Consider the following 27,174-nt stretch of genomic DNA (forward strand, 5'->3'; position numbering starts at 1 on the left):
GTATTGCCACCGCTCTATGTTTCTGTATTTGATTGCTTTTGTCTGTCTGTCACACCTGTGTCTGTTTGGGTGTTGATTACGTGTCTTATAAGTTCCTTGTTTTGCTCTAGGGTAATTGTGTGTTGTTATTTTGTTGCCACTTTGTCGATGCTACGTGTTTGTATTCCGTTTTGTTTCATGTTTAGTGTTTTACGCGTGTGCGTAATTTTCCCTCGCCACTTCGTGTATTTTCGAGGTCGGGTTTTTCTACTCGTGTGTTTTAGACGATTAAAGTCTTGTTGGACTAAACCTCTGTTTCCTGCGCTTGACTCCTCCACCACATCCACATCGGTTTAGTGACAGTTTGTCTAATGTCTCTCTACAGTCCCAGTCAAAAGTCTGGACACACCTACTCATTCCAGGGTTTTTCTTTATTTTTATTATTTTCTACATTGTAGAATAATAGTGAAGATATCAAAACTATGAAATAACATATATGGAATCATGTAGTAACCAAAAAAGTGTTAAACAAATCAAAATATATTTTATATTTTAGATTCTTCAAAATAACCAGCTATTTTGAAGAATCTAAAAAGCAGCCAACAAGTGACATTCTCTCAACCAGCTTCATGAGGAATATGCTGAGCACTTGTTGGCTGCTTTTCCTTCACTCTGTGGTCCAACTCATCCCAAACCATCTCAATTGGGTTGAGGTCGGGTGATTGTGGAGGCCAGGTCATCTGATACAGCACTCCATCACTCTCCTTCTTGATTGAATAGCCCTTTTTTTGGGTCATTGTCCTGTTGAAAAACAAATGATAGTCCCACTAAGCGCAAACCAGATGGGATGGCGTATCGCTGCAGAATGCGTGTGCAAAGCTGTCATCAAGTTAAAGGGTGGCTACTTTGAAGAATCTCAAATATAAAACTTTTTGGGTTACTACATGATTCCATATGTGTTATTTCATAGTTTGATGTCTTCACTATTATTCTACAATGTAGAAAATAGTAAAAATAAAGAAAAATCCTGGAATGAGTAGGTGTGTCCAGACTTTTGACTGGTACTGTAGAGAGACATTAGACAAACACATGTTTTTCTACATTTAAGAAAGAAGTTGCTCAAACATGTTCCTGTAAATTACACTTTTTAATATTCACTATTTACAAGAAAAAGCAACCTCAAATAAGAAATGGATGGACATCAATATAAACAGCAATATTGTTACATTGTTACACCTGTGTTATAAAAAAAAGACACTTGACACGATCTCTCCATCAGTATCAAAACAAAGTGACAATCTACCATTTACAAGTTATGACATTGGCCTAATACTGATTATAACATTACATTATTTTTATCCTCTATTCTTTTAAATAGCAATAAAGTAATTGATTCTGTTACCGGCTAATCTCTCGTGGACAGACTACGTAAACATAGCATCTGACCAATTACGGAAGACTTTTGTTCTGGGTTAATCAAGATTAGTTACCAGCTTACTCTTTGGCATTAAGGGAAGGTATCTGTTCTTGTGGACTCAAGGACTGCTTTCCACTGAGTATTGGAAATGGCATTTTTCACAAAATGAACATGAACATATGACAAATGTATTGTCATGGACTTTCAACTTTTGCCAATGTCCTATGCACAGGATAAGAGTGTCTGCTGTCAAATGGTGTCCAAATAAGAGACCACACAACATAATGAACATTTTGGCCCACTTTGTGAAATGAAACTGGAGTCATTCAGTGCAACCCAACTTCATGCTAAACCATCAAGTACAAGTGCATCGTGGTAAAGTATGGTATTCAATACTGAACATGATCTACTATACATGACTATTTGAATCAATATCTACAAGCAAGTGCCATGCCAGTGGAAGATAATATAAGAACACATACAGAAAGGAAAGGCTTAGTATGTAAAAACTGTTTATATCTAATGTTATGATTATGTATCTTCACTTGAGATATATACAATAACAAAATTGAAATCCAACTTCATACAATATATAATGCTATATAAGAAATGTAGTGAAATACATCTACTGAATGAATTGTTCATCTGGTTGTGCATAGCAGGGTTTGAATCATTACCTAAATTCATGAATTACATGTAACATAAATTTTATAGCACATTGGGAGTGTGTTACTACTAATAAAGCGTTTGAATACTACTAACAACACATTTGAATACACATTTTTATTTTATGTTAAAGTCTGGGATTTTGATAGCTGATGGTCAATTCTCTGATTGTCCTTTTGAAACGGGAATCAGTGTGCTGCTAACAGCTTAGCTCCTCCACTGTCCGACCGCCCCATACTGGGCTCGAAACAGTGATCCTCTGCTTCGCAACACACGTGACCGCCTTCCTTGACAACTTTCCAATGGTTTGAGCCACCCAAAAGGTAACGATTGGATGGCTCCATCCGCAACATTTCAAGCTAGCTGTGGATTGTATTTACTGCATGTTCTTAACTCAGTTACACTTATACACTCACTGCCATGATTGTCTACAAATTAATTCAGTCAATCTGATTAATGCCATACGCATTGCCCACCAGGTACAGTTTAAGTCGGAAGTTATCAGTTTAACAGTCATTAAAACCCGTTTTTCAACCACTCCACAAATTTCTTGTTAACAAACTATAGTTTTGGCAAGTCGGTTAGGACATCTACTTTGTGCATGACACAAGTAATTTTTCCAACAATTGTTTACGGACAGATTATTTCACATATAATTCACTGTATCACAATTCCAGTGGGTCAGAAGTTTACATACACTAAGTTGACTGTGCCTTTAAACAGCTTGGAAAATTCATGGCTTTGGAAGCTTCTGATAGGCTAATTGACATCATTTGAGTCAATTGGAGGTGTACCTGTGGATGTATTTCAAGGCCTACCTTCAAACTCAGTGCCTCTTTGGTTGACATCATGGGGAAATCTAAATAAATCAGCCAAGACCTCAGAATTTATTTTTTAGACCTCCCCAAGTCTGGTTCGTCCTTGGGAGCAATTTCCAAACGCCTGAAGGTACCACGTTCATCTGTACAAACAATAGTACGCAAGTATAAACACCATGGGACCACGCAGCCGTCATACCGCTCAGGAAGGAGATGCGTTCTGTCTCCTAGAGATGAATGTACTTTGGTGCGAAAAGTGCAAATCAATCCCAGAACAACAGCAAATGACCTTGTGAAGATGCTGGAGGAAACAGGTACAAAAGTATCTGTATCCACAGTAAAACAAGTCCTATATCGACATAACCTGAAAGGCCACTCAACAAGGAAGAAGCCACTGCTCCAAAACCACCATAAAAAAGCCAGACTGCGTTTTGCAACTGCACATGGGGACAAAGATCATACTTTTTGGAGAAATGTCCTCTGGTCTGATTAAACAAAAATAGAACTGTTTGGCCATAATGACCATGGTTGTTTGGAGGAAAAAGGGGGTGCTTGCAAGCCAAAGAACACCATCCCAACCTTGAAGCACGGGGGTGGCAGCATCATGCTGTGGGGGTGCTTTGCTGCAGGAGGGACTGGTGCACTTCACAAAATAGATGGCATCATGAGGAAGGAAAATTATGTGGATATATTGAAGCAACATCTCAAGACATCAGTCAGGAAGTTAAAGCTTGGTCGCAAATGGGTCTTCCAAATGGACAATGACCCCAAGCAAACTTCCAAAGTTGTGGCACAATGGCTTAAGGACAACAAAGTCAAGGTATTGGAGTGGCCATCACAAAGCCCTGCCTCAATCCTATAGAACATGTGTGGGCAGAACTGAAAAAGCGTGGGTGAGCAAGGAGGCCTACAAACCTGACTCAGTTACACCAGCTCTGTCAGGAGGGATGGGCCAAAATTCACCCAACTTATTGTGGGAAGCTTATGGAAGGCTACCCGAAACGTTTGACCCAAGTTAAACAATTTAAAGGCAATGCTACCAAATACTAATTGAGTGTATGTAAACTTCTGACCCACTGGGAATGTGATGAAATAAATAAAACCTGAAATAAATCATTCTCTCTACTATTATTCTGACATTTCACATTCTTAAAATAAAGTGGTGATCCTAACTGACCTAAGACAGGGAATTTTTACTAGGATTAAATGTCAGGAATTGTGAAAAACTCAGTTTAAATGTAATTGGCTAAGGTGTATGTAAACTTCCGACTTCAACTGTACCTGAGCGTGACTTTCCTAAACATGCATAGCTCTATCTAATACTGATACCGCTTTGTTTCAAACAACAGATACATCTACTTTGATCTATTTAGCCTGGCCAATTGACTGTACAGGGTGGGTTCGTCATTCCATACAATTGTATCGACAATCAGGGTAGTTATCCAATGTGACACAGGAGAGAATCATTTCGTAGATGCAATACATAAACTACTATAGATACTAGACTCAGATAGTACGAGTTGCCCACCGATCAAAACAAAGTGTTAGTGGGTTTGAAATGTAAGATAAATGTGTGCTTCCGATATGTAACTACGATGCTCTGACTCAGGAGTGATAGAGAATAAACACAATACGATGATCGTGACCATGTTTTGATACACTCGTGTATGTACTACATTTTAATTTTAAATTGAAACTCTTCAGTCTTTTTTAACAGTTATACCTTAAGGAATCGAAATACACATTAACCTTTTTAATTTGACGACAAATCTAATACAACATTTTACAGAACATATGTACATATTTACAACAAAACAAAAACAATAAATAAGTCCACTTAGATCTAATTGAGTACAGGTATATGATGGCTTGTTCAAAGGAAACGGAATTTAGCCAAAAAGATGACATTGTAAGAATTTTTGTTTTAGGCTCTCTGTACTGACTTAGTTGTGACTATGTCAACTGAGTTTGTAAACTGTACTAACTTAGTTATATAAAGGTAAATGTGGTGTGAATGTGGAGTTAACTAAAGATGTGTGTCAGCATGCTTGGTCTGTAGCAGAGGACCACATCGAAGCGTCAATGTCTCCAGAAACATCATGGTTGATCAGCTGCACAATGGGCTCGTCACCATGCCATTATGTCAATAGCACAGTCCAGAGTTCCAGCCGAGACAGATATGGTTGTTATGTAGTTACAAAATCGTCTAATAGAATCCAATGTTTTATAATAGTGTCATCTCAGTCTCTATCTCTTGAATGGAACACGAGTGCAATGAAACATTGGAAAGGCCCACAAAAAAAAACACACAAAAAAGGCGCTACATATTGTTTGTCCTCAGCCCCTGCAAAGTAATATACAAAAAACAAACAACACCAAACCAGAGCACTGATGAATGTCAGAACAGAAAAGTCATCACTCTCCCTCTATTCCTCTCTCTCCCTCTCTCTCTTATTGAACACAAGAGTCCTGTTCTCTTTCTCTCCCTCTATGTCTCTCTCTCTCAGCGGATGTCGCTCTCCATGAACTCCTCCTTGACGGAGTGCTTGTTGCTGCACGACACTTTGCAGTCGGGCATGTCAAAGCCGAAGTCGGCCCACTCATCTGCCGCAGATGCGACTGCCTGTGGCCCGCCTCCCGGGCGGTTGGATGGGATGGTGATGGTGTGGCGCACGCGGAAGTGCACAGCCTCCATGATGCGCTGGCGCTGTAGCTCGCCACCGGGAACGATGGCCACATTGCTGCTGGAGCGGAGGAGCTGCTGGCCGTAGTTGTTGTGGTGATGGTGGGAAGGGGGTTGAGGTCCCAACCCGCCCCCCTGCTTCATGTCCTGCAGTCCCCGCCAAATGGCCAGGCGGAACTGCTCGGGGATCTTCAGAGCACCCAGGTCCTAGAGGGGTGGGGTGAGGAGAGAGAGAGAGAGAGAGAGAGAGAGAGAGAGAGAGAGAGAGAGATGAGAAAAGGAAAATATTAACAGAATGGGAGACAGAGAGAAAAGAAAAGATGGAAGATGGTAAAGACGTAGAGAGTGAGAGAAAGAAAGTAGGAGAGTGAATGGTAGAGACAGAGAGAAAACTATAGCTAAAACTATAGTTACTTTTCAAGCTAATTTTCAAGCTAGCTATTAAGCTAAAACAGAAAAGGCTATCAAATAGCTGAGAAAAACATTTTTGCTACTTGTACTACTTTTCTTTTACATTTTAGAAGAAGAAAATTAGCTGCTGATTTTTGGGGGGGATGCTGTTGCAGGAAAAATACGGAGAGTGGTACGTAGTAATGTGTTGTATTGGTTTTGCCCCAAACATAACTCTTTGTATTCAGGACAAAAAGAGAATTGCTTTGCCACATATTTTGCAGTATTACTTTAGTGCCTTGTTGAAAACAGGATGCATATTTTGGAATATTAATTTTTTGTACAGGCTTCATTCTTTTCACTCTGTCAATTAGGTTAGTATTGTGGAGTAATTACAATGTTGTTGTTCCATCCTCAGTTTTCTCCTATCACAGCCATTAAACTGTAACTTTTTTTTAAATCACCATTGGCCTCATGGTGAAATCCCTGAGCAGTTTCCTTCCTCTCCGGCAAATTAGTTAGGAATGACGCATGTATATTTGTAGTGATTGAGTGTATTGATACACCATCCAAAGTGTAATAATAACTTCACCATGCTCAAACGGATATTCAGTGTCTGCTTGTGTAAATACATTTTTATAACTTCTTTGAGAGGCATCGAAAAACCTCCCTGGTCTTTGTGGTTGAATCTGTGTTTGAAATTCACTGCTTGACTGAGGGACCTTACAAATATTTGTATGTGTGGGTACAGAGATAAGGTAGTCATTCAAAAATAATTTTAATTGCACACGGAGTGAGTACATGCAACTTATGTGACTTGTTAAGCACATTTTTACTCCTGAACATATTTAGGCTTGTCAAAACAAAGCGGTTGAAAGTTATTGACTAAAGACATTTCAGGTTTTCATTTTTAATTAATTTGCAAACTTTTTGAAAAACATAATTCCACGTTGACATATGGGGTATTGTGTGCAGGCGAGTTACAAAAAAATCAGGATGTAACAACAAAATGTGGAAAAAGTAAAGGTAACAACAAAATGTGGAAAAAGTAAAGGGGTGTGAATACTTTCTGAAGGCAATGTAGATCTGTATGTGACTTAGCTGAGGAGGAATTTTGAGAAAATAAAACCTGTACATTTCATAAGAGCGGTAACGGAACCCACCACACTTTTTTTTTGTAGATATGTAGCTCATATAGACAGTGAGGTATTGAAAAGAAGACCCATAACTTAAAATATTCTTAGAAAATCAGTGCAATGGAAAATTGAAATTCTAATTGATAGCCTATACTATGGAGGAGGGAGGACTGTGACCTAACATCAAGTGGCTTTACAGGTATATGTCATTTGGTTAAGAAACTATTGAAAAATAAATATGTACGTGAAAAAATTACTTCAGCTGTAATAGGATACATACAGTGGGGAAAAAAAGTATTTAGTCAGTCACCAATTGTGCAAGTTCTCCCACTTAAAAAGATGAGAGAGGCCTGTAATTTTCATCATAGGTACACGTCAACTATGACAGACAAATTGAGAAAAGAAATACAGAAAATCACATTGTAGGATTTTTTATGAATTTATTTGCAAATTATGGTGGAAAATAAGTATTTGGTCACCTACAAACAAGCAATATTTCTGGCTCTCACAGACCTGTAACTTCTTCTTTAAGAGGCTCCTCTGTCCTCCACTCGTTACCTGTATTAATGGCACCTGTTTGAACTTGTTATCAGTATAAAAGACACCTGTCCAAAACCTCAAATAGTCACACTCCAAACTCCACTATGGCCAAGACCAAAGAGCTGTCAAAGGTCACCAGAAACAAAATTGTAGACCTGCACCAGGCTGGGAAGACTGAATCTGCAATAGGTAAGCAGCTTGGTTTGAAGAAATCAACTGTGGAAGCAATTATTAGGAAATGGAAGACATACAAGACCACTGATAATCTCCCTCGTTCTGGGGCTCCATCCCGTGGGGTCAAAATGATCACAAGAACGGTGAGCAAAAATCCCAGAACCACACGGGGGGACCTAGTGAATGACCTGCAGAGAGCTGGGACCAAAGTAACAAAGCCTACCATCAGTAACACACTACGCCACCAGGGACTCAAATCCTGCTTAAGCCAGTACATGTCCAGGCCCATCTGAAGTTTGCTAGAGTGCATTTGGATGATCCAGAAGAGGATTGGGAGAATGTCATATGGTCAGATGAAACCAAAATAGAACTTTTTGGTAAAAACTCAACTCGTCGTGTTTGGAGGACAAAGAATGCTGAGTTGCATCCAAAGAACACCATACCTACTGTGAAGCATGGGGATGGAAACATCATGCTTTGGGGCTGTTTTTCTGCAAAGGGACCAGGACGACTGATCCGTGTAAAGGAAAAAATGAATGGGGCCATGTATCGTGAGATTTTGAGTGAAAACCTCCTTCCATCAGCAAGGGCATTGAATATTAAACGTGGCTGGGTCTTTCAGCATGACAAAGATCCCAAACACACCGCCCGGGCAACAAAGGAGTGGCTTCGTAAGAAGCATTTCAAGGTCCTGGAGTGGCCTAGCCAGTCTCCAGATCTCAACCCCATAGAACATCTTTGGAGGGAGTTGAAAGTCTGTGTTGCCCAGCGAGAGCCCCAAAACATCACTGCTCTAGAGGAGATCTGCATGGAGGAATGGGCCAAAATACCAGCAACAGTGTGTGAAAACCTTGTGAAGACTTACAGAAAACATTTGACCTGTGTCATTGCCAACAAAGGGTATATAACAAAGTATTGAGAAACTTTTGTTATTGACCAAATACTTATTTTCCACCATAATTTGCAAATAAATTCATAAAAAATCCTATACAATGTGATTTTCAGGAATTTTTTTTCTCATTTTGTCTGTCATAGTTGACGTGTACCTATGATGAAAATTACAGGCCTCTCTCATCTTTTTAAGTGGGAGAACTTGCACAATTGGTGGCTGACTAAATACTTTTTTCCCCCACTGTAGATACTCAAAGGGGAGGAATTTTCAGAAAAATTAAAGGTGTACCTTTCATAATAGAGGTAAAGGAACCCAATGCACTTGTCTGTAGATCTGTAGCTCATATGGATAAGACGGTATTGAAAGTTAGACCTAACTTAATGAAAAATGGCAAGTTACAACGTATATTTGTAGCAAACAGAGCGAGCAGTGGCGCGAATGAGAGCCATGAGCTACCGCTTGCTCCTCATCTCCCTACAGTGCAGTGGTGCACATCAATTATATTTCAGATAGTGTCAACATAATACACATTTCATGCATTTGGAGTAGAATGTCTTTTTAAAAATCACCAGAAGTGACCTTGTCATTCTATTAAAAAAGGCAGTGGCTACGGATAAGGAGTTTTCGCCCATGCCGAGTTCTAAGTTGACATATGGAATTGTTTTAAGATGGTAATATATGGATCATTTAGCTATTAGAGTTAGAATTTTAGGACCCCTTTAGCTATTCCCCAAAAATATATAACAAATATTTGATAAAATATAGAATTTGGCACTAAATAACACATTCATAAATAAATGTCAAAAAAGACAGTACAATTTTTTATCACAAGGAACAATGCTTTGAACTGTCTGTCCTATATCTAGGAGATATAAGAAAGCTCTGGAAATATTATGATATATATTTTTTTACACATATTTAATCCCTTTTTTTGGTAGGCACAGAACTAGTATTTGATCCCCTGCTGATTTTGTACGTTTGCCCACTGACAAAGAAATGATCAGTCTATAATTTTAATGGTAGGTTTATTTGAACAGTGAGAGACAGAATAACAACAAAAAAATCCAGAAAAACGCATGTCAAAAATGTAATAAATTGATTTACATTTTAATGAGAGAAATAAATATTTGACCTACTCTCAATCAGAAAGATTTCTGGCTCCCAGGTGTCTTTTATACAGGTAACGAGCTGAGATTAGGAGCACACTCTTAAAGGGAGTGCTCCTAATCTCAGCTTGTTACCTGTATAAAAGACACCTGTCCACAGAAGCAATCAATCAATCAGATTCCAAACTCTCCACCATGGTCAAGACCAAAGAGCTCTCCAAGGATGTCAGCGACAAGATTGTAGACCTACACAAGGCTGAAATGGGCTACAAGACCATCGCCAAGCAGCTTGGTGAGAAGGTGACAACAGTTGGTGCAATTATTCACAAATGGAAGAAAAACAAAAGACCTGTCAATCTCCCTCGGCCTGGGGCTCCATGCAAGATCTCACCTCGTGGAGTTGCAATGATCATGAGAACGGTGAGGAATCAGCCCAGAACTACACGGGAGGATCTTGTCAATGATCTCAAGGCAACTGGGACCATAGTCACCAAGAAAACAATTGGTAACACACTACGCCGTGAAGGACTGAAATCCTGCAGCGCCCGCAAGGTCCCCCTGCTCAAGAAAGCACATATACAGGCCCGTCTGAAGTTTGCCAATGAACATCTGAATGATTCAGATGAGAACTGGGTGAAAGTGTTGTGGTCAGATGAGACCAAAATCGAGCTCTTTGGCATCAACTCAACTCACCGTGTTTGGAGGAGGAGGAATGCTGCCTATGACCCCAAGAACACCATCCCCACCGTCAAACATGGAGGTGGAAACATTCTGTTTTGGGGATGTTTTTCTATTAAGGGGACAGGACAACTTCACCGCATCAAAGGGACAATGGACGGGGCCATATACCATCAAATCTTCGGTGAGAACCTCCTTCCCTCAGCCAGGGCATTGAAAATGGGTTGTGGATGGGTATTCCAGCATGACAGTGACCCAAAACACACGGCCAAGGCAACAAAGGAGTGGCTCAAGAAGAAGCACATTAAGGTCCTGGAGTGGCCTAGCTAGTCTCATGACCATAATCCCATAGAAAATTTGTGGAGGGAGCTGAAGGTTCGAGTTGCCAAATGTCAGCCTCGAAACCTTAATGACTTGGAGAAGATCTGCAAAGAGGAGTGGGACAAAATCCCTCCTGAGATGTGTGCAAACCTGGTGGCCAACTACAAGAAACGTCTGACCTCTGTGATTGCCAACAAGGGTTTTGCCACCAAGTACTAAGTCATGTTTTGCAGAGGGGTCAAATACTTATTTCCATCATTAAAATGCAAATCAATTTATAACATTTTTGACATGCATTTTTCTGTTTTTTTTGTTGTTGTTATTCTGTCTCTCACTGTTCAAATAAACCTACCATTAAAATTATAGACTGATCATGTCTTTGTCAGTGGGCAAACGAACAAAATCAGCAGGGGATCAAATACTTTTTTCCCTCACTGTACATACACTTAGGTTGGAGTCATTAAAACTAGTTTTTCAATCACTCCACAAACTTCTTGTTAACAAACTATATTTTTGGCAAGTCGGTTAGGACATCTACTTTGTGCATGACACAAGTAATTTTTCCAACAATTGTTTACAGATTATTTCACTGTATCACAATTCCAGTGGGTCATAAGTTTAAATACACTAAGTTGACTGTGCCTTTAAACAGCTTGGAAAATTCCAGAAAATGATGTCATGGCTTTAGAAGCTTCTGATAGGCTAATTGACATAATTTCAGTCAATTGGAGGTGTACCTGTGGATGTATTTCAAGGCCTACCTTCAAACTCAGTGCCTCTTTGCTTGACATCATGGGAAAATCGAAATAAATCAGCCAAGACCTCAGAAAAGAAATTGTAGACCTCCCCAAGTCTGGTTCATCCTTGGGAGCAATTTACAAATGACTGAAGGTACCACGTTCATCTGTACAAACAATAGTACGCAAGAATAAACACCAGGGGACACGCAGCCGTCATACTGCTCAGGAAGGAGACGCGTTCTGTCTCCTAGAGAAGAACGTACTTTGGTGCGAAAAGTGCAAATCAATCCCAGAACAACAGCAAAAGACCTTGTGAAGATGCTGGAGGAAACAGGTACAAAAGTATCTATATCCACAGTAAAACTAGTCCTATATCGACATAACCTGAAAGGCCGCTCAGCAAGGAAGAAGCCACTGCTCCAAAACCACCATAAAAAAGCCAGACTACGGTTTGCAACTGCACATGGGGACAAAGATCATACTTCTTGGAGAAATGTCCTCTGGTCTGATGAAACAAAAATAGAACTGTTTGGCCATAATGACCATCGTTATGTTTGGAGGGAAAAGGGCGTGCTTGCAAGCTGAAGAACACCATCCCAACCGTGAAGCACGGGGGTGGCAGCATCATGCTGTGGGGGTGCTTTGCTGCAGAAGGGACTGGTGCACTTCACAAAATAGATGGCATCAGGAGGAAGGAAAATGATGTGGATATCTTGAAGCAACATCTCAAGTCATCAGTCAGGAAGTAAAAAATTGGTAGCAAATTGGTCTTCCAAATGGACAATGACCCCAAGTATATTTCCAAAGTTGTGGCAAAATGGCTTAAGGACAACAAAGTTGGAGTGGCCATCACAAAGCCCTGACCTCAATCCTATAGAAAATGTGTGGGCAGAACTGAAAAAGCGTGCGCGAGCAAGGAGGCCTACAAACCTGATTCAGTTACACCAGCTCTGTCAGGAGGGATGGGCCAAAATTCACCCAACTTATTGTGGAAACTTGTGGAAGGCTACCCGAAACGTTTTAAATACTAATTGAGTGTATGTAAACTTCTGACCCACTGGGAATGTGATGAAAGAAATAAAAGCTGAAATAAATCATTCTCTCTACTATTATTCTGACATTTCACATTCTTAAAATAAAGTGGGGATCCTAACTGACCTAAGACAGGGAATTTTTACTATGATTAAATGTCAGGAATTATGAAAAACTGAGTTTAAATGTAATTGGCTAAGGTGTATGTAAACTTCCGACTTCAACTGTACCTCCATACTCCATTTTTCTTTTTACCGTTTACATTCAGACGAATCCCGTGACACTTGTGGCAGTCGTAGAACAGAACCGAGAACAGCATCATATTTGTGAGAGCCTACTTTTTCCATAGAGTGGTCATAGTCTGACAAACACCGCTGTAGCTCGGCCACCTTCCACCGCAGATACGGAGGCGAATGAAGTGGATATAGATGCAGCCCATGCAAAAAATATGTCTCTAGCTTAAACTGATGTGTTGTGATTTGGATGTTTTTATTATGTTACTTAGATTGAGGCACCAGTGTGTCAATCGACTCTATGGGGTATTAAACGGATACTTCAGGATTTTGGCAATGGCCCTTTATCTACTTACCCAGTCAGATGAACTGGAAACACTCGGTTTGTTATTTTAACTAAAACAAAACCAATCTTTGTTAAACATAAATACCGAATTTGTTTTTGCATGGATTCCACGATGTGGTTAGCTTATAACAGCTAGGACCACTATTTCTTGTCCCGGAATACCACTTAACTGACAGGTTAAAGTCTGCTTGAAAGAGCCGCTAACCTAGCTAAGCTGCTAACGTTAGCCAGCAAGATAACGAAGTTAGTCCCAGATGAGTTTTCCAATGGAGCCGTCTTTGTCTGGAGAAGTAAATTAACAGTTTCCTAGCGCTGTATCTACTACACTTTGTTTCAGGACAAACTAGATTACTCAGAGTTCCATTGCGGCAATTGTTTGCTTGGCGAGGATTATAGGCTTGAGGTGGCTTCCTTGATCACACAGGTAGCCAGCCTATGTAAGAAACTGGGGAAAACGCAGATTGGAATGCTTACCTTTTCTACGCCGGTGGCTGGACAGCATTCACGCATGTTGGATGCATCTCAGTTTTGTCGTTTGTCGTTATCCGACCGCCGGTGTTGCCCGGAGTTCGTTCGCCAGGGGAGCCATCGCCAGCCTTTCCTCCCCCATCTGATAGTGGAGTCGAAGTAGCACAGCAAGACGAGCATGGCAATCAACGATGGTCGCATGTCACGAGCCATGGAAGCCGAAGACAGCAGCCTCCTGCAAAGCGGTTTACTCTCCCAAGAGAGGCCCTGAGCGGATACAAACAACCAATAGTTTCGCTGCCCTGTGGCCTGATCTTCCTGTACCTTCGTCACTGGGGGTACCTGTTTCTGCGGCCGCTGTGCCTACTCCTTCCCCTACGATTTCGAAGTCGACGTCAGCAACCTTGCGTCCCTGCTCTGGATCTGTCGGAGGCCTGCACCATCCTGTGAAGCGTGGGAGTGGGCGGATTTCCTCGTCTTTCTAGCCAGCCATGATTTTGGGCAACTCCATGGTAAGAAATGTGACTGTTCCCGGTGCAAAAAAAATGTCCAATCCCGGAGTTCGAGTAAATTACATTACTAAGCTGCTCCCGAATGTACTACGCCAGGACTTGGACAACGATTCTATCGTAGTCCATGTGGGTTATAATGACATTATGAAGGGCAGCTCTGATCAGTTGAAACTGGATTTCAAAGAGCTGATTGACTCTCTGCTAGACACTAATAAAATACCCATCATATCTGGCCCTGTGCCCTCTGAATCGTGGCATTGAACGCTTTAGCAGGATTCTTTCTCTTCACAACTGGCTACGTGATTATTGCAGGTCAATGGGTGTAACTTTTGTTGACAATTTCGATACCTTTTGGAAACAAAACACGTTTTATAAGGAGGATGGGATCCACCCAAATCATTTGGGTTCCTGGATCCTTGCACAACATTATAAGGCTGCACTGAGACAATGACTTGGCAATGACCCAAGCCCAGCTCAGTTAATCCCTACCATTGTGTCGCTGAGTCATCATAATGCTTTAGCAAAGGTACATTATACCAGGGGCATTGGTAGACACAATGTAAGTAATCTAATTGATGTCCTTCCAACTGCCCTGAATGACTCTGCTGATCCAACAACTATTGTATGCAGCAATCATGTGCCTATGAACCAGATTTATGCTGTTAGCACTGAGGCGGTGTGCCCTAGTAGGAAGTCCACTGTGTGCAGCTCACCCTGCACTAATATAAATACAATACATTTGATGATACAGTGGTAGCAATACAAGGTTATAACATTTACAGAAAATACAGAAATGCCAGTGGTGGAGGTGTTGATATTCATATTCAGAACCACATTCCTGTTAAGATTAGAGAGGATCTCATGTTAAATACTGTTGAAGTAATATGGCTACAGGTTCATCTGCCTCAACTAAAGCCCATTCTTGTGGAAATCTGCTATAGACCAACAAGTGCTAACAGTCAGTATCTGGATAACATGTGTGAAATTCTTGATAATGTATGTGATATCAACAGAGAGGTATATTTTCTGGGTGATTTAAATATTGACTGGCTTTCATCAAGCTGCCCACTCAAGAAAAAGCTTCAAACTGTAACCAGTGCCTGGTTCAGGTTATCAGTCAACCTACCAGGGTAGTTACAAACAGCATAGGAATGAAATCATCAACATGTATTGATCACATCTTTACGAATGCTTCAGAAATGTGCTTGAAAGCAGTATCCAGATCCATTGGATGTAGTGATCACAATATAGTAGCCATATCTAGGAAAACCAAAGTTCCAAAGGCTGGGCCTAATATAGTGTATAAGAGTTCATACAATAATTTTTGTAGTGATTCCTATGTTGTTGATAATAATATTTGTTGGTCCGTGGTGTGTAATGAGGAGCAAACAGACGTTGCACTTGACACATTTATGAAATTGCTTATCCCAGTTACTAATAAGCATTAAGAAAATGACTGTAAAAAATGTTAAATCCCAGTGGATTGATGAGGAATTGAAAAATGGTATGGTTGACAGGGATGAGGCAAAAGGAATGGCAAACAAGTCTGGCTGCACAACCGATTGGCAAACGTACTGCAAATTGAGAAATCATGTGACTAAACTGAATAAAAAGCAGAAGAAACTACACTATGAAACAAAGGTAAATTACATAAAGAATGATAGCAAAAGTCTTTGGAGCAAACTCAGCTCCATCATTCAAAAAGGCAAACTCAGCTCCATCATTCATTGAATCAGATGGCTCATTCATCACAGCCTGTTACCAACCCTTAGTAAAGTTTTGGAAAAAATGGTGATTGACCAGATACAATGCTATTTTACAGTAAACAAATTGACAACAGACGTTCAGCACGCTTATAGGGAAGGATATTCAACAAGCACAACACTTACAAAATTGACTGATGATTGGCTGAGAGAAATTGATGATAAAAAGGTTGTGGGGGCTGTTTTGTTAGACTTCAGTGCGTCTTTTGACATTATTGATCATAGTTTGCTGCTGGAAAAACGTATGGCTTTACACCCACTGCTATATTGTGGATAAAGAGTTACCTGTCTAACAGAACACAGAGGGTATTCTTTAATGGAAACCTCTCCAACATAATCCAGGTAGAATCAGGAATTCCCCAGGGCAGCTGTCTAGGCCCCTTACTTTTTGCAATCCTTACTAACGACATGCCACTGGCTCTGAGTAAAGCCAGTGTGTCTATGTATGTGGATGACTCAACACTATACACATGAGCTACTACAGTGACTAAAATGACTGCAACACTTAACAAAGAGCTGCAGTTAGTTTCAGAATGGGTGGCAAGGAATAAGTTAGTCCTAAATATTTCCAAAACGTAAAGCATTGTATTTGGGACAAATCATTCACTAAACCCTAAACCTCAACTAAATCTTGTAATAAATAATGTGGAAATTGAGCAAGTTGAGGTGACTAAACTGCTTGGCATAACCCTGGATTGTAAACTGAAGTATCCCTTTAAAGCTTAAAATCAAATCAAATCAAACCAAATTTTATTGGCCACATGTGCCGAATACAACAGGTGTAGACATTACAGTGAAATGCTTACTTACAGCCCTTAACCAACAATGCATTTATTTTTTAATAAAAAAAGTAAAATAAAACAACAACAAAAAAGTGTTGAGAAAAAAAGAGCAGAAGTAAAATAAAATAACAGTAGGGAGGCTATATATACAGGGGGGGTACCGGTGCAGAGTCAATGTGCGGGGGCACCGGCTAGTTGAGGTAGTTGAGGTAATATGTACATGTGGGTAGAGTTAAAGTGACAATACTTAAATTATTAACAGAGTAGCAGCAGCGTAAAAAGATGGGGTGGGGGTGGGGGGGCAGTGCAAATAGTCTGGGTAGCCATGATTAGCTGTTCAGGAGTCTTATGGCTTGGGGGTAGAAGCTGTTGAGAAGTCTTTTGGACCTAGACTTGGCACTCCGGTACCGCTTGCCGTGCGGTAGCAGAGAGAACAGTCTATGACTAGGGTGGCTGGAGTCTTTGACAATTTTGAGGCCTTCCTCTGACACCGCCTGGGATAGAGGTCCTGGATGGCAGGAAGCTTCGCCCCAGTGATGTACTGGGCCGTACGCACTACCCTCTGTAGTGCCTTGCGGTCGGAGGCCGAGCAGTTGCCATACCAGGCGGTGATGCAACCAGTCAGGATGCTCTCGATGGTGCAGCTGTCTCATCGTTGTCGGTGATCAGGCCTACCACTGTTGGGTCGTTGGCAAACTTAATGATGGTGTTGGAATCGTGCATGGCCATGCAGTCATGGGTGAACAGGGAGTACAGGAGGGGACTGAGCACGCACTCCTCCTCCCTTCACGTGTCACTCTTTACTCACCCTCTTCTGAACCATGACTCTGCCTCATATTTCTGAACAGCTGAAATAAAAACCTGCAACGATTTGAACGAACATTCCAAAACATATATTATGAAGGCTACAACCTTCTCTGTCTGTCTGCTGTAACGGATACAGTCGCACAAGCAGGACACAGTCCCAACACTTTGGATAAAAAACATTCAGCGTTTTGTGTGATGATGTAGGCTAATCTTTATAGTTGCTGCCAAATCGTAGTTTCTGAAAAAAGAACACTACTTGACTGCCTGTCTGCCCCCTACGTAGCTTAACCAATGTTTGTAATGATGATGAAAAAATAACATTCAATCTCTAATTAGACTGCATGTCTGTGTTTCGCTGCGTTCCAACTCTGGGCTGCCGAATGTTCTAGGCAGCAGAGTGTGTATCCGGACTGGTGAAAAGCGTCTGACAATGGACAAGTTCGTTTTGCATCGCTCTGTGCCATGGTTATGCCATATATGCTGATATTGTGGTGAGAGTAAATAGCTGCATGTAACTCAGCAGCTAAGAGGAACATGAAATCGCTGGACTGCCTGTTTGCTATACTGACAGGAAAGTTTGTACAAACATGTTGATAATGTATTTTGTGTAAAACATGTCAATAGTTGCATGTAGCCTACTCCCCTCCTGATAAAATAACATGAAATCCCATTTATGTTTACTGAGGCATGGAGTGCAATAGTTCAAACAGTTTTGTGTACAACATGAAGTTTGTAGGCTACACCAGTGACCAGACAAAGGCGATCAGGGAGGGGGGAGCGGCAGCGGAGCACTTAGCACAGCAGCTGCTTAGGCAAATTGGTATACAGAAACTCTGTAACCGCAGCCACCCGGTGGCGAGCGTGAGACTGAGGAGACCCTGTCTATCATTCAGAGTTTTGATGCAGAGTGTTTGCCGGATAATGTCATGCTAGTGTATATGAGTTATCCCATGAGAGCTTTAGTTCCGAACCCACTAAAGTGTTTCAGGTGGCAAGTTTATGGTCATGTTGCAGCAGTATGTAGGAGGGAGATTCTGAGGTGTGAGAAGTGTGCAGGAGGGCATGGGACACGGGAGTGTGTAGTTTCGGTGGAAAAAGTGGAGTGTTTCAATTGTGAGGGTGGCCATGTTGCTGGGGATCAGAAATGTCCTGTGCGAGTGAGACAGGTTGAAGTTTCTGGGGTGAGAGCAGTGCAGAAAGTATCATATGCTGATGCAGTAAGGAAAGCAGAGGATGGTGGACAAAGGGTGAGGGAGCCTGAGAGGATCCATGTGACTAGTAGGCCAGTACAGAGTGACCCGAACGCTTTGTGCTTTAGTAAGGTTGGCTTCTTGGTGTTTATTGCTATGGTCATTAATTGTACCGCTCAGATGGAAAGGAAATCCCAGAAGATTGAATTGGTAGTAGCAGCAGCAAATACGTTTTTGGGTGTCAGAGATTTTAGTGCCGAAGAACTACAGGGGGTTTTGAGAGAAGGTGTTCCAGCCTCCCAGGCCGACGGCCTGGTGTAGGATCTGTTAGGGACAATGTAGTGGAAAGTGGAAAGTGGTGGTGGGGTGTGTGGGGGACAGTGGTATATACACTGAGTGTACAAAACATTAGAACAGCCTCAATTCGTCAGGGCATGGACTCTACAAGCTGTCGAAAGCGTTGCACAGGGATGCTGGACCATGTTGACTTCAATGCTTCCCACAGTTGTGTCAAGTTGGATGGATGTCATTTGGGTGGTGGACCATTCCTGATGCACACGGGAAACTGTTGAGTGTGAAAAACCCAACAGCATTGCAGTTCATGACACACTCAAACCGGTGCGCCTGGCACCTACTACCATACCCCGTTCAAAGGCACTTAAATATTTTGTCTTGTCCATTCACACTCTGAATGGCACACAAACACAATCCATGTCTCAATTGTCTTAATGCTTAAAACTCCTTCTTTAACCTGTCTCCTTCCCTTCATCTACACTGATTGAAGTGAATTGAACAGGTGACATCAATGGGATCATAGCTTTCAACTGGATTCACCTGGTCAGTCTATGTCATGGAAAGAGCGGGTGTTCCTAATGTTTTGTACACTCAGTGTATATTATTATTGTTGTTCAAACATATTGTTCATTTATGTAATATTTCATATATATTGCTTTGGCAGCAGTGGCAACAACCCATCCGTGCAAATAAAGCATTTACTGAATTGAATTGAGAGCGAGAGCGGAGCGAGAGCGAGAGACCTCAGGCCTCAGGCACACTGACCCAACCAAACTTGACCCCTCCCTCCAGGACTGGATTGATTTACACATGCTTAATTACAGAGCGAGTGAGTGAATGGGGCTTTTACCTCTAAGGACAGAGTCTGGAGGTGGTAGCGACTCTGCATGCCCTGCGACGTGAAGTAGTCGATGCAGCTCTGGCAGCCCAGATTGTTTAGAAAGCTGTGTGGAGAGAGAAGCAGTGCCATTTAGATTCAAGACCAGAGTTGGTGTCCACTCCAACACAGCCAAATGTAAGGTAGGGAGACACTCACAGAAAACATTTAATTGCTGTCTACTGCATGTGATTAAAATCCACTACCACAGTTAACTGTCATTAAGAAATGGTTAAAAATGCCTGCAATTAGCTAGTCTGCACCTTTCGTAAAACTAAAATGATGGCTTACTGTCCAATAAGGAACAGAGAATATTACAATAAATTACGAACTATTTCTCTATGCCTGTGGTTATTCATTTCATTCGATTAAAATGCATGCAATTGTATTAGTGATTGATAAAAGCCAATTTGTTCATTGAAACCTTTATTAGAAATAAATGAATATACAATTCTCATCTACATACAATAAAAAAATAAAAATAAATGCTTAATGTACAAAACAGTACACAACAATAACCATGTTCATTCTAATGCTGCTATTTGTCTAGGAAACAGTGCAAAATGAAATCCGTAACATTATGAAAAAACTATGTTTTATATGAATGCAATGCAATGGTATTAACAGATTATCAGGAAAATATGAAAATGGTTTTAATGTTCCAACACCGATTACCCTTGTATTGTGCATGTGTTTTCCAATCTTTTGTTGAGGAGTAATGTAAATTTAACCAACTCATTAAATCTTGGTGGACTTTTTCTTTTCATTTACCTACAGTTTTATACAGTTAAATGTTAATGGTTGAAGTAGGCTCAGAAAATGGCTGTGTTCTCTGTGAGAGAAACAATATGACCCAAATGATTCTAGGCTGCTCTGGGACATATTGTAGACAGAGAAACCATGGATGATGAGAAAAACTACCCTCCATGTTGGCACCAAACATGTCATGACAGCGCCATTCCCATTTCAATCCTTACCAGAATATAAGGAACTTTTGATGCCAGGATGGCGACTGCACAGATCTCAAACCGAAATGTCCTAGTGGTATATCTATCCATCATAGATGGCTCTGACTGTTGGCTTTTGTTAGTGGGAGAGAAAGAGAGAGAGAGAGTATCATTGGAGGGTGAGGTACCTGACTAGGCTGGGGTCAGGGTTATACGGAGGGGGAGGGGTGTAGTGCGAAGTGGACACCATGGACTGGACGCCCCCGTGTCCCCCGTTCATGTCACCGTTGGTTTGCATGTGGTGACTGTTGAGAATGTTGGGACCTGTGTGAGAAAGGACCGGAACAAATCAATAGGAGCAGTCAACAGGACAGCGTTCTCAGAATGATGTCATTCAAGGTTTTTCAGTGGTTTTCCATAGTAGCGTCTAATGACTGGCCACGTTCGAACATTCTGAAATGAAACGAGAGCGCTTTCAGAAACAAACATAGTGCCTTCGGAAAGTATTCAGACCCCTTGAGTTTTTCTGCATTTTGTTACGTTACAGGCTTATTCTAAAATAGATTAAATAAATAAAGATCCTCATCAATGTACACACAATACCCCATAATGACAAAGCAAAAACTGGTTGTAAGAAATGTTGGCAAATGTATTAAAAATAAAAAACAAAAATACCTTATTTACATGAGTATTCAGACCCTTTGCTATGAGACTTGAAATTGAGCCTGTTTCCATTGATCATCCTTGAGATGTTTCTACATCTTGATTGGAGTCCACCTGTGGTAAATTCAATTGATTGGACATGATTTGAAAAGGCAAACACAGTTGATACTGCATGTCAGAGCAAAAACCAAGTCATGAGGTTGAAGGAATTGTCCGTAGAGCTCCGAGACAGGATTGTGTCGAGGCATTGATCTGGGGAAGGGTACCAAAACATTTCTGCAGCATTGAAGGTCCCCAAGAACACAGTGGCCTCAATCATTCCTAAATGGAAGAAGTTTGGAACCACCAAGACTCTTCCTAGAGCTGGCCGCCCGGCCAAACTGAGCAATCGGGGGAGAAGGGCCTTGGTCAGGGAGGTGACCAAGAACCCGATGGTCACTCTGACAGAGCTCCAGAATTCCTCTGTGGAGATGGGAGAACCTTCCAGAAGGACAACCATCTCTGCAGCACTCCACCAATCAGGCTGGAAGCCACTCCTCAGTAAAAGGCAGATGACAGCCCGCTTGGAGTTTGTCAAAAGGCACCTAAAGACTTCTCTGGTCTGATGAAACCAAGATTGAACTCATTGGGCTGAATGCCAAGCGTCACGTCTGGAGGAAACCTGGCACCATCCCTACGGTGAAGCATGGTGGTGGCAGCATCATGCTGTGGGGATGTTTTCCAGCGGCAGGGACTGGGAGACTAGTCAGGATCGAGGCAAAGATGAACGGACAAAGTACAGAGAGATCCTTGATGAAAACCTGCTCCAGAGCGCTGAGGACCTCAGACTGGGACGAAGGTTCACCATCCAACAGGACAACGACCCTAAGCACACAGCCAAGACAAAGCAGGAGTAGCTTCGGGACAAGTCTCTGAATGTCCTTGAGTGGCCCAGCCAGAGCCCGGACATGAACCCGATTGAACATCACCTGGAGAGACCTGAAAATAGCTGTGCAGCAACCACCCCATCCAACCTGACAGAGCTTGAGAGGATCTGCAGAGAAAAATTTGAGAAACTCTCTAAATACAGGTGTGCTAAGCTTGTAGCGTCAAACCCAAGAAGACTCCATGCTGTAATCGCTGCCAAAGGTGCTTTAACAAAGTACTGAGTAAAGGGTCTGAATACTTATGTAAATGTGATATTTTAATTTTTAATTTTTAATAAATTAGCAAACATTTCTAAAAACCTATTTTTGTTTTGTTATTATGGGGTATTGTGTGTAGAGTGATGAGGGGAAAAAAACAATTTAATCAATTTTAGAATAAGGCTGTGACATAACAAAATGTGGAAAAAGTCAAGGGATCTGAATACTTTCGAAGGCACTGTTTATGCGTGCGCACACGTGCACGCACACACACACACACTCACCAGTGGCGGTCAGTGCTGTTTAAGATGAGGGAGGACGATTTTTTTTTTAATGAGCATGGCCTTACTTCTATTACAGCATATTGGATGACTCCCATTCATATTCCATTCACCAAGTTCAATGTAACAACGAAAGGTTTAGGCTACTACATAACATTTTCCCTATACCCATTATGAGGTTGCTACAACCTAGCCTATGAATGAATACAACGTAGCCAAATTTGAGGTGACAGGCAGTGACACATGGACATTCAATACCGCCTTGCACACTCTTACCTGCATCTAGCTGATATAAGGTGTAATCATTAGTCCAACGGTTGCAAACGAGAATTTCTATTGTACAAATTCAGGTATGTTTATCCCCGTTTTGCTCCTTTTGCTTCCATTTAAGAAACTTTTTTCAACAGAATCGGCTGAATGAATACACCCCTGATCACAGATAAACAGGGGGAAAAAAGTATTTAGTCAGCCACCAATTGTGCAAGTTCTCCCACTTAAAAAGATGAGAGAGGCCTGTAATTTTCATCATAGGTACACGTCAACTATGACAGACAAATTGAGAAAAAAATATCCAGAAAATCACATTGTAGGATTTTTAATTAATTTATTTGCAAATTATGGTGGAAAATAAGTATTTGGTCACCTACAAACAAGCAAGATTTCTGGCTCTCACAGACCTGTAACTTCTTCTTTAAGAGGCTCCTCTGTCCTCCACTCGTTACCTGTATTAATGGCACCTGTTTGAACTTGTTATCAGTATAAAAGACACCTGTCCACAACCTCAAACAGTCACACTCCAAACTCCACTATGGCCAAGACCAAAGAGCTGTCAAAGGACACCAGAAACAAAATTGTAGACCTGCACCAGGCTGGGAAGACTGAATCTGCAATAGGTAAGCAGCTTGGTTTGAAGAAATCAACTGTGGGAGCAATTATTAGGAAATGGAAGGCTCCACGCAAGATCTCACCCCGTGGGGTCAAAATGATCACAAGAACGGTGAGCAAAAATCCCAGAACCACACGGGGGGACCTAGTGAATGACCTGCAGAGAGCTGGGACCAAAGTAACAAAGCCTACCATCAGTAACACACTACACCGCCAGGGACTCAAATCCTGCAGTGCGAGACGTGTCCCCCTGCTTAAGCCAGTACATGTCCAGGCCCATCTGAAGTTTGCGAGAGTGCATTTGGATGATCCAGAAGAGGATTGGGAGAATGTCATATGGTCAGATGAAACCAAAATATAACTTTTTGGTAAAAACTCAACTCGTCGTGTTTGGAGGACAAAGAATGCTGAGTTGCATCCAAAGAACACCATACCTACTGTGAAGCATGGGGGTGGAAACATCATGCTTTGGGGCTGTTTTTCTGCAAAGGGACCAGGACGACTGATCCGTGTAAAGGAAAGAATGAATGGGGCCATGTATCGTGAGATTTTGAGTGAAAACCTCCTTCCATCAGCAAGGGCATTGAAGATGAAACGTGGCTGGGTCTTTCAGCATGACAATGATCCCAAACACACCGCCCGGGCAACGAAGGAGTGGCTTCGTAAGAAGCATTACAAGGTCCTGGAGTGGCCTAGCCAGTATCCAGATCTCAACCCCATAGAACATCTTTGGAGGGAGTTGAAAGTCTGTGTTGCCCAGCGACAGCCCCAAAACATCACTGCTCTAGAGGAGATCTGCATGGAGGAATGGGCCACAATACCAGCAACAGTGTGTGAAAACCTTGTGAAGACTTACAGAAAACGTTTGACCTGTGTCATTGCCAACAAAGGGTATATAACAAAGTATTGAGAAACTTTTGTTATTGACCAAATACTTATTTTCCACCATAATTTGCAAATAAATTAATAAAAAATCCTACAATGTGATTTTCTGGATTTTCTTTTCTCATTTTGTCTGTCATAGTTGACGTGTACCTATGATGAAAATTACAGGCCTCTCTCATCTTTTTAAGTGGGAGAACTTGCACAATTCGTGGCTGACTAAATACTTTTTTTCCCCACTGTACATCCCTGCCGGCCATTCCCTCCCCTACCCTGGACGAATTGTGCGCCTCCCCATGGGTCTCCCGGTCGCGGCCGGCTACGACAGAGCCTGGATTCGAACCAGGATCTCTAGTGGCACAGCTAGCACTGTGATGCAGTGCAATAGACCACTGCGCCACTCGGCATAGCTAATAGAACTAATGCGTTAGTAAACCCACTACAATCATGCAGTAACGTTACAGTGTACAGTCAGTAAGCAGTTAGACCGGCGGGCCCCGGTGGCAATAAATTAGTAATCCCAAAAGCTTACCTTGACTTGGAAGAGTTCCAGTGTTGTGTTGGAAAGTCATAGCCAGCTAGCTAACATAGCATCCCTCTGTTTGAGCAGGGTGTTTCATTAGGCTAAACTAGCTAGTTGCATTTGCTATCTAAGTAAGTGAAACTGAAAGTGGAAGAAAATGACAAATCTCTCTCTCTCGCTATTTGTCTCTTGCTTCTCCTTCATTTTGGAAGAAATTAATTTGTTCAAAACTGTTCAACTATTGTCTTTCTCTGTCTTTGAGTCAACTACTCACCACATTGTATACACTGCAGTGCTAGCTAGCTGTAGTTTATGCTTTCAGTTCTAGATTCATTATCTGATCCTTTGATTGGGTGGACAACATGTCAGTTCATGCTGCAAGAGCTCTGATAAGCTGGAGGACGTCCTCCGGAAGTTGTCATAATTACCGTGTAAGTCTATGGAAGGGGGTGAGAACCATGAGCCTCCTAGGTTTTGTATTGAAGCCAATGTACCCAGAGGAGGACGGAAGCTAGCTGTCCTCTGGCTACACCATGGTGCTACCCTACAGAGTGCTGTTGAGGCTACTGTAGACCGTCTTCGCAAAACCGTCTTCGTGATTATATTTAGTATAGTTTTATCTAAAAAGGGTAACTTTTTAAATCTTTTACCATTTTCATTTTTATGAAATTCACTGAGGAGGATTGTCCTCCCCTTCCTCTGAGGAGCATACACTGACTGACACACACACACACACACACACACAACCTATCCTCCACCACACCACCACCCACATCACATACACATTCTCCCAACACACCCATGTGCCCCATGCTGGAGTTGGGGAGGAGGTTCTGCTGGGACTGGTGTCCCAGTCCTAGCTGGTTGACGTAGGGCATTTTGCTGTCTAGCCCCCCGTGGACCCTGTGCAGCTTGTTCATGTTGGACAGGGAAGAGCCATAGGAGGAGGGGGACGCCACGTGGCTCCTGGGAATAAGAGGGAGGAGAGGGAGATGAGTGTAAGAGTGTAAGATTTGTATGTGTGTAAGACAGCAGAGGTGTAAGCGTGGATGGAATGAGTATGTTTGGTTTTAAGTGTGTGTGTGCAACTGTGTCTGTGTGTGTATGTTTGTGTGTGTGTACATGTGTGTATGAGTGCACACGTGTGCGCATGAGTATGCGCATGTGTGTGTGTGCGTGCATTTTTGTGCATGTGTGTGGCTGACTAACTGTCTCTGGAGCAGCTGCTCCTGCTGTTGTCTGTAGGAGTCCACCAGCTGCTGTGGTACGAACTCCACCAGCTCTAGACTGTCCTTGATCTTCATCAGTAAGTCAAAGTTCTCTCTGCCGCGCACCTGCACACACACACACAAACGCATGCTCAAATGCACACACACCTCCATTGTCATCAACAACCTTTACCATAACTAAGCCATTCAGTGCTCAAATAAACCATACAATGCCTTCAGAAAGTATTCACACCCCTTGTCTTTTTTCATATTTTGTTGTGTTACAGCCTGAATTTACATTTAGATTTTGTGTCACTGGCCTACACACAATACCCAATAAAATCAAACTGGAATTATGTTTTTACAAATGCTTACAAATGAAAAGCTAAAATGTGACTCGTTTGAGGAAACTAGGAGTATGTTGCAGGTCACTACTTCACAGGAGAGCCATTTGAAAATCAAAAATTGAACTTTCATGTCCCTTAACCTCTTAAGGATCGGACACTTTTTTTCAATTTTAGCCTAAAATGACATACCCAAATCTATCTGCCTGTAGCTCAGGTCCTGGAGCAAGGATATGCATATTATTGATACCATTTGAAAGGAAACACTTTGAAGTTTGTGGAAATGTGAAATTAATGTAGGAGAATATAACATATTAGATCCCCCCCCCCAAAAAAATAATAAAATAAAATAAAATAAAACATTGTATAATAATAATGTCCCACTGGCTATAAGGTGAATGCACCTATTTGTAAGTCGCTCTGGATAAGAGCGTCTGCTAAATGACGTAAATGTAAATGTAAATGGTAAAAGA

At 41.7% G+C, this 27,174-nt stretch overlaps 1 protein-coding gene across 1 annotated transcript; it reads right to left on the minus strand.

Annotated features, from left to right (window-relative positions):
• Positions 1–4,158: 4,158 nt before the first annotated feature.
• On the minus strand, positions 4,159–26,474 carry LOC121545992 (tumor protein p73-like). Its single transcript, XM_041856949.2, has 5 exons — positions 26,359–26,474; positions 25,949–26,115; positions 20,980–21,115; positions 19,818–19,911; positions 4,159–5,770 (listed from the first exon to the last, which is right to left on the minus strand). The coding sequence occupies exons 1-5, from the start codon at positions 26,451–26,453 to the stop codon at positions 5,384–5,386; spliced, it is 879 nt and encodes a 292-aa protein (XP_041712883.2). The 5' UTR covers positions 26,454–26,474; the 3' UTR covers positions 4,159–5,383.
• Positions 26,475–27,174: the final 700 nt, after the last annotated feature.

This window comes from Coregonus clupeaformis, chromosome 30 (assembly GCF_020615455.1).
Source record: "Coregonus clupeaformis isolate EN_2021a chromosome 30, ASM2061545v1, whole genome shotgun sequence".
Classification (NCBI taxonomy): Eukaryota; Metazoa; Chordata; class Actinopteri; order Salmoniformes; family Salmonidae; genus Coregonus; species Coregonus clupeaformis.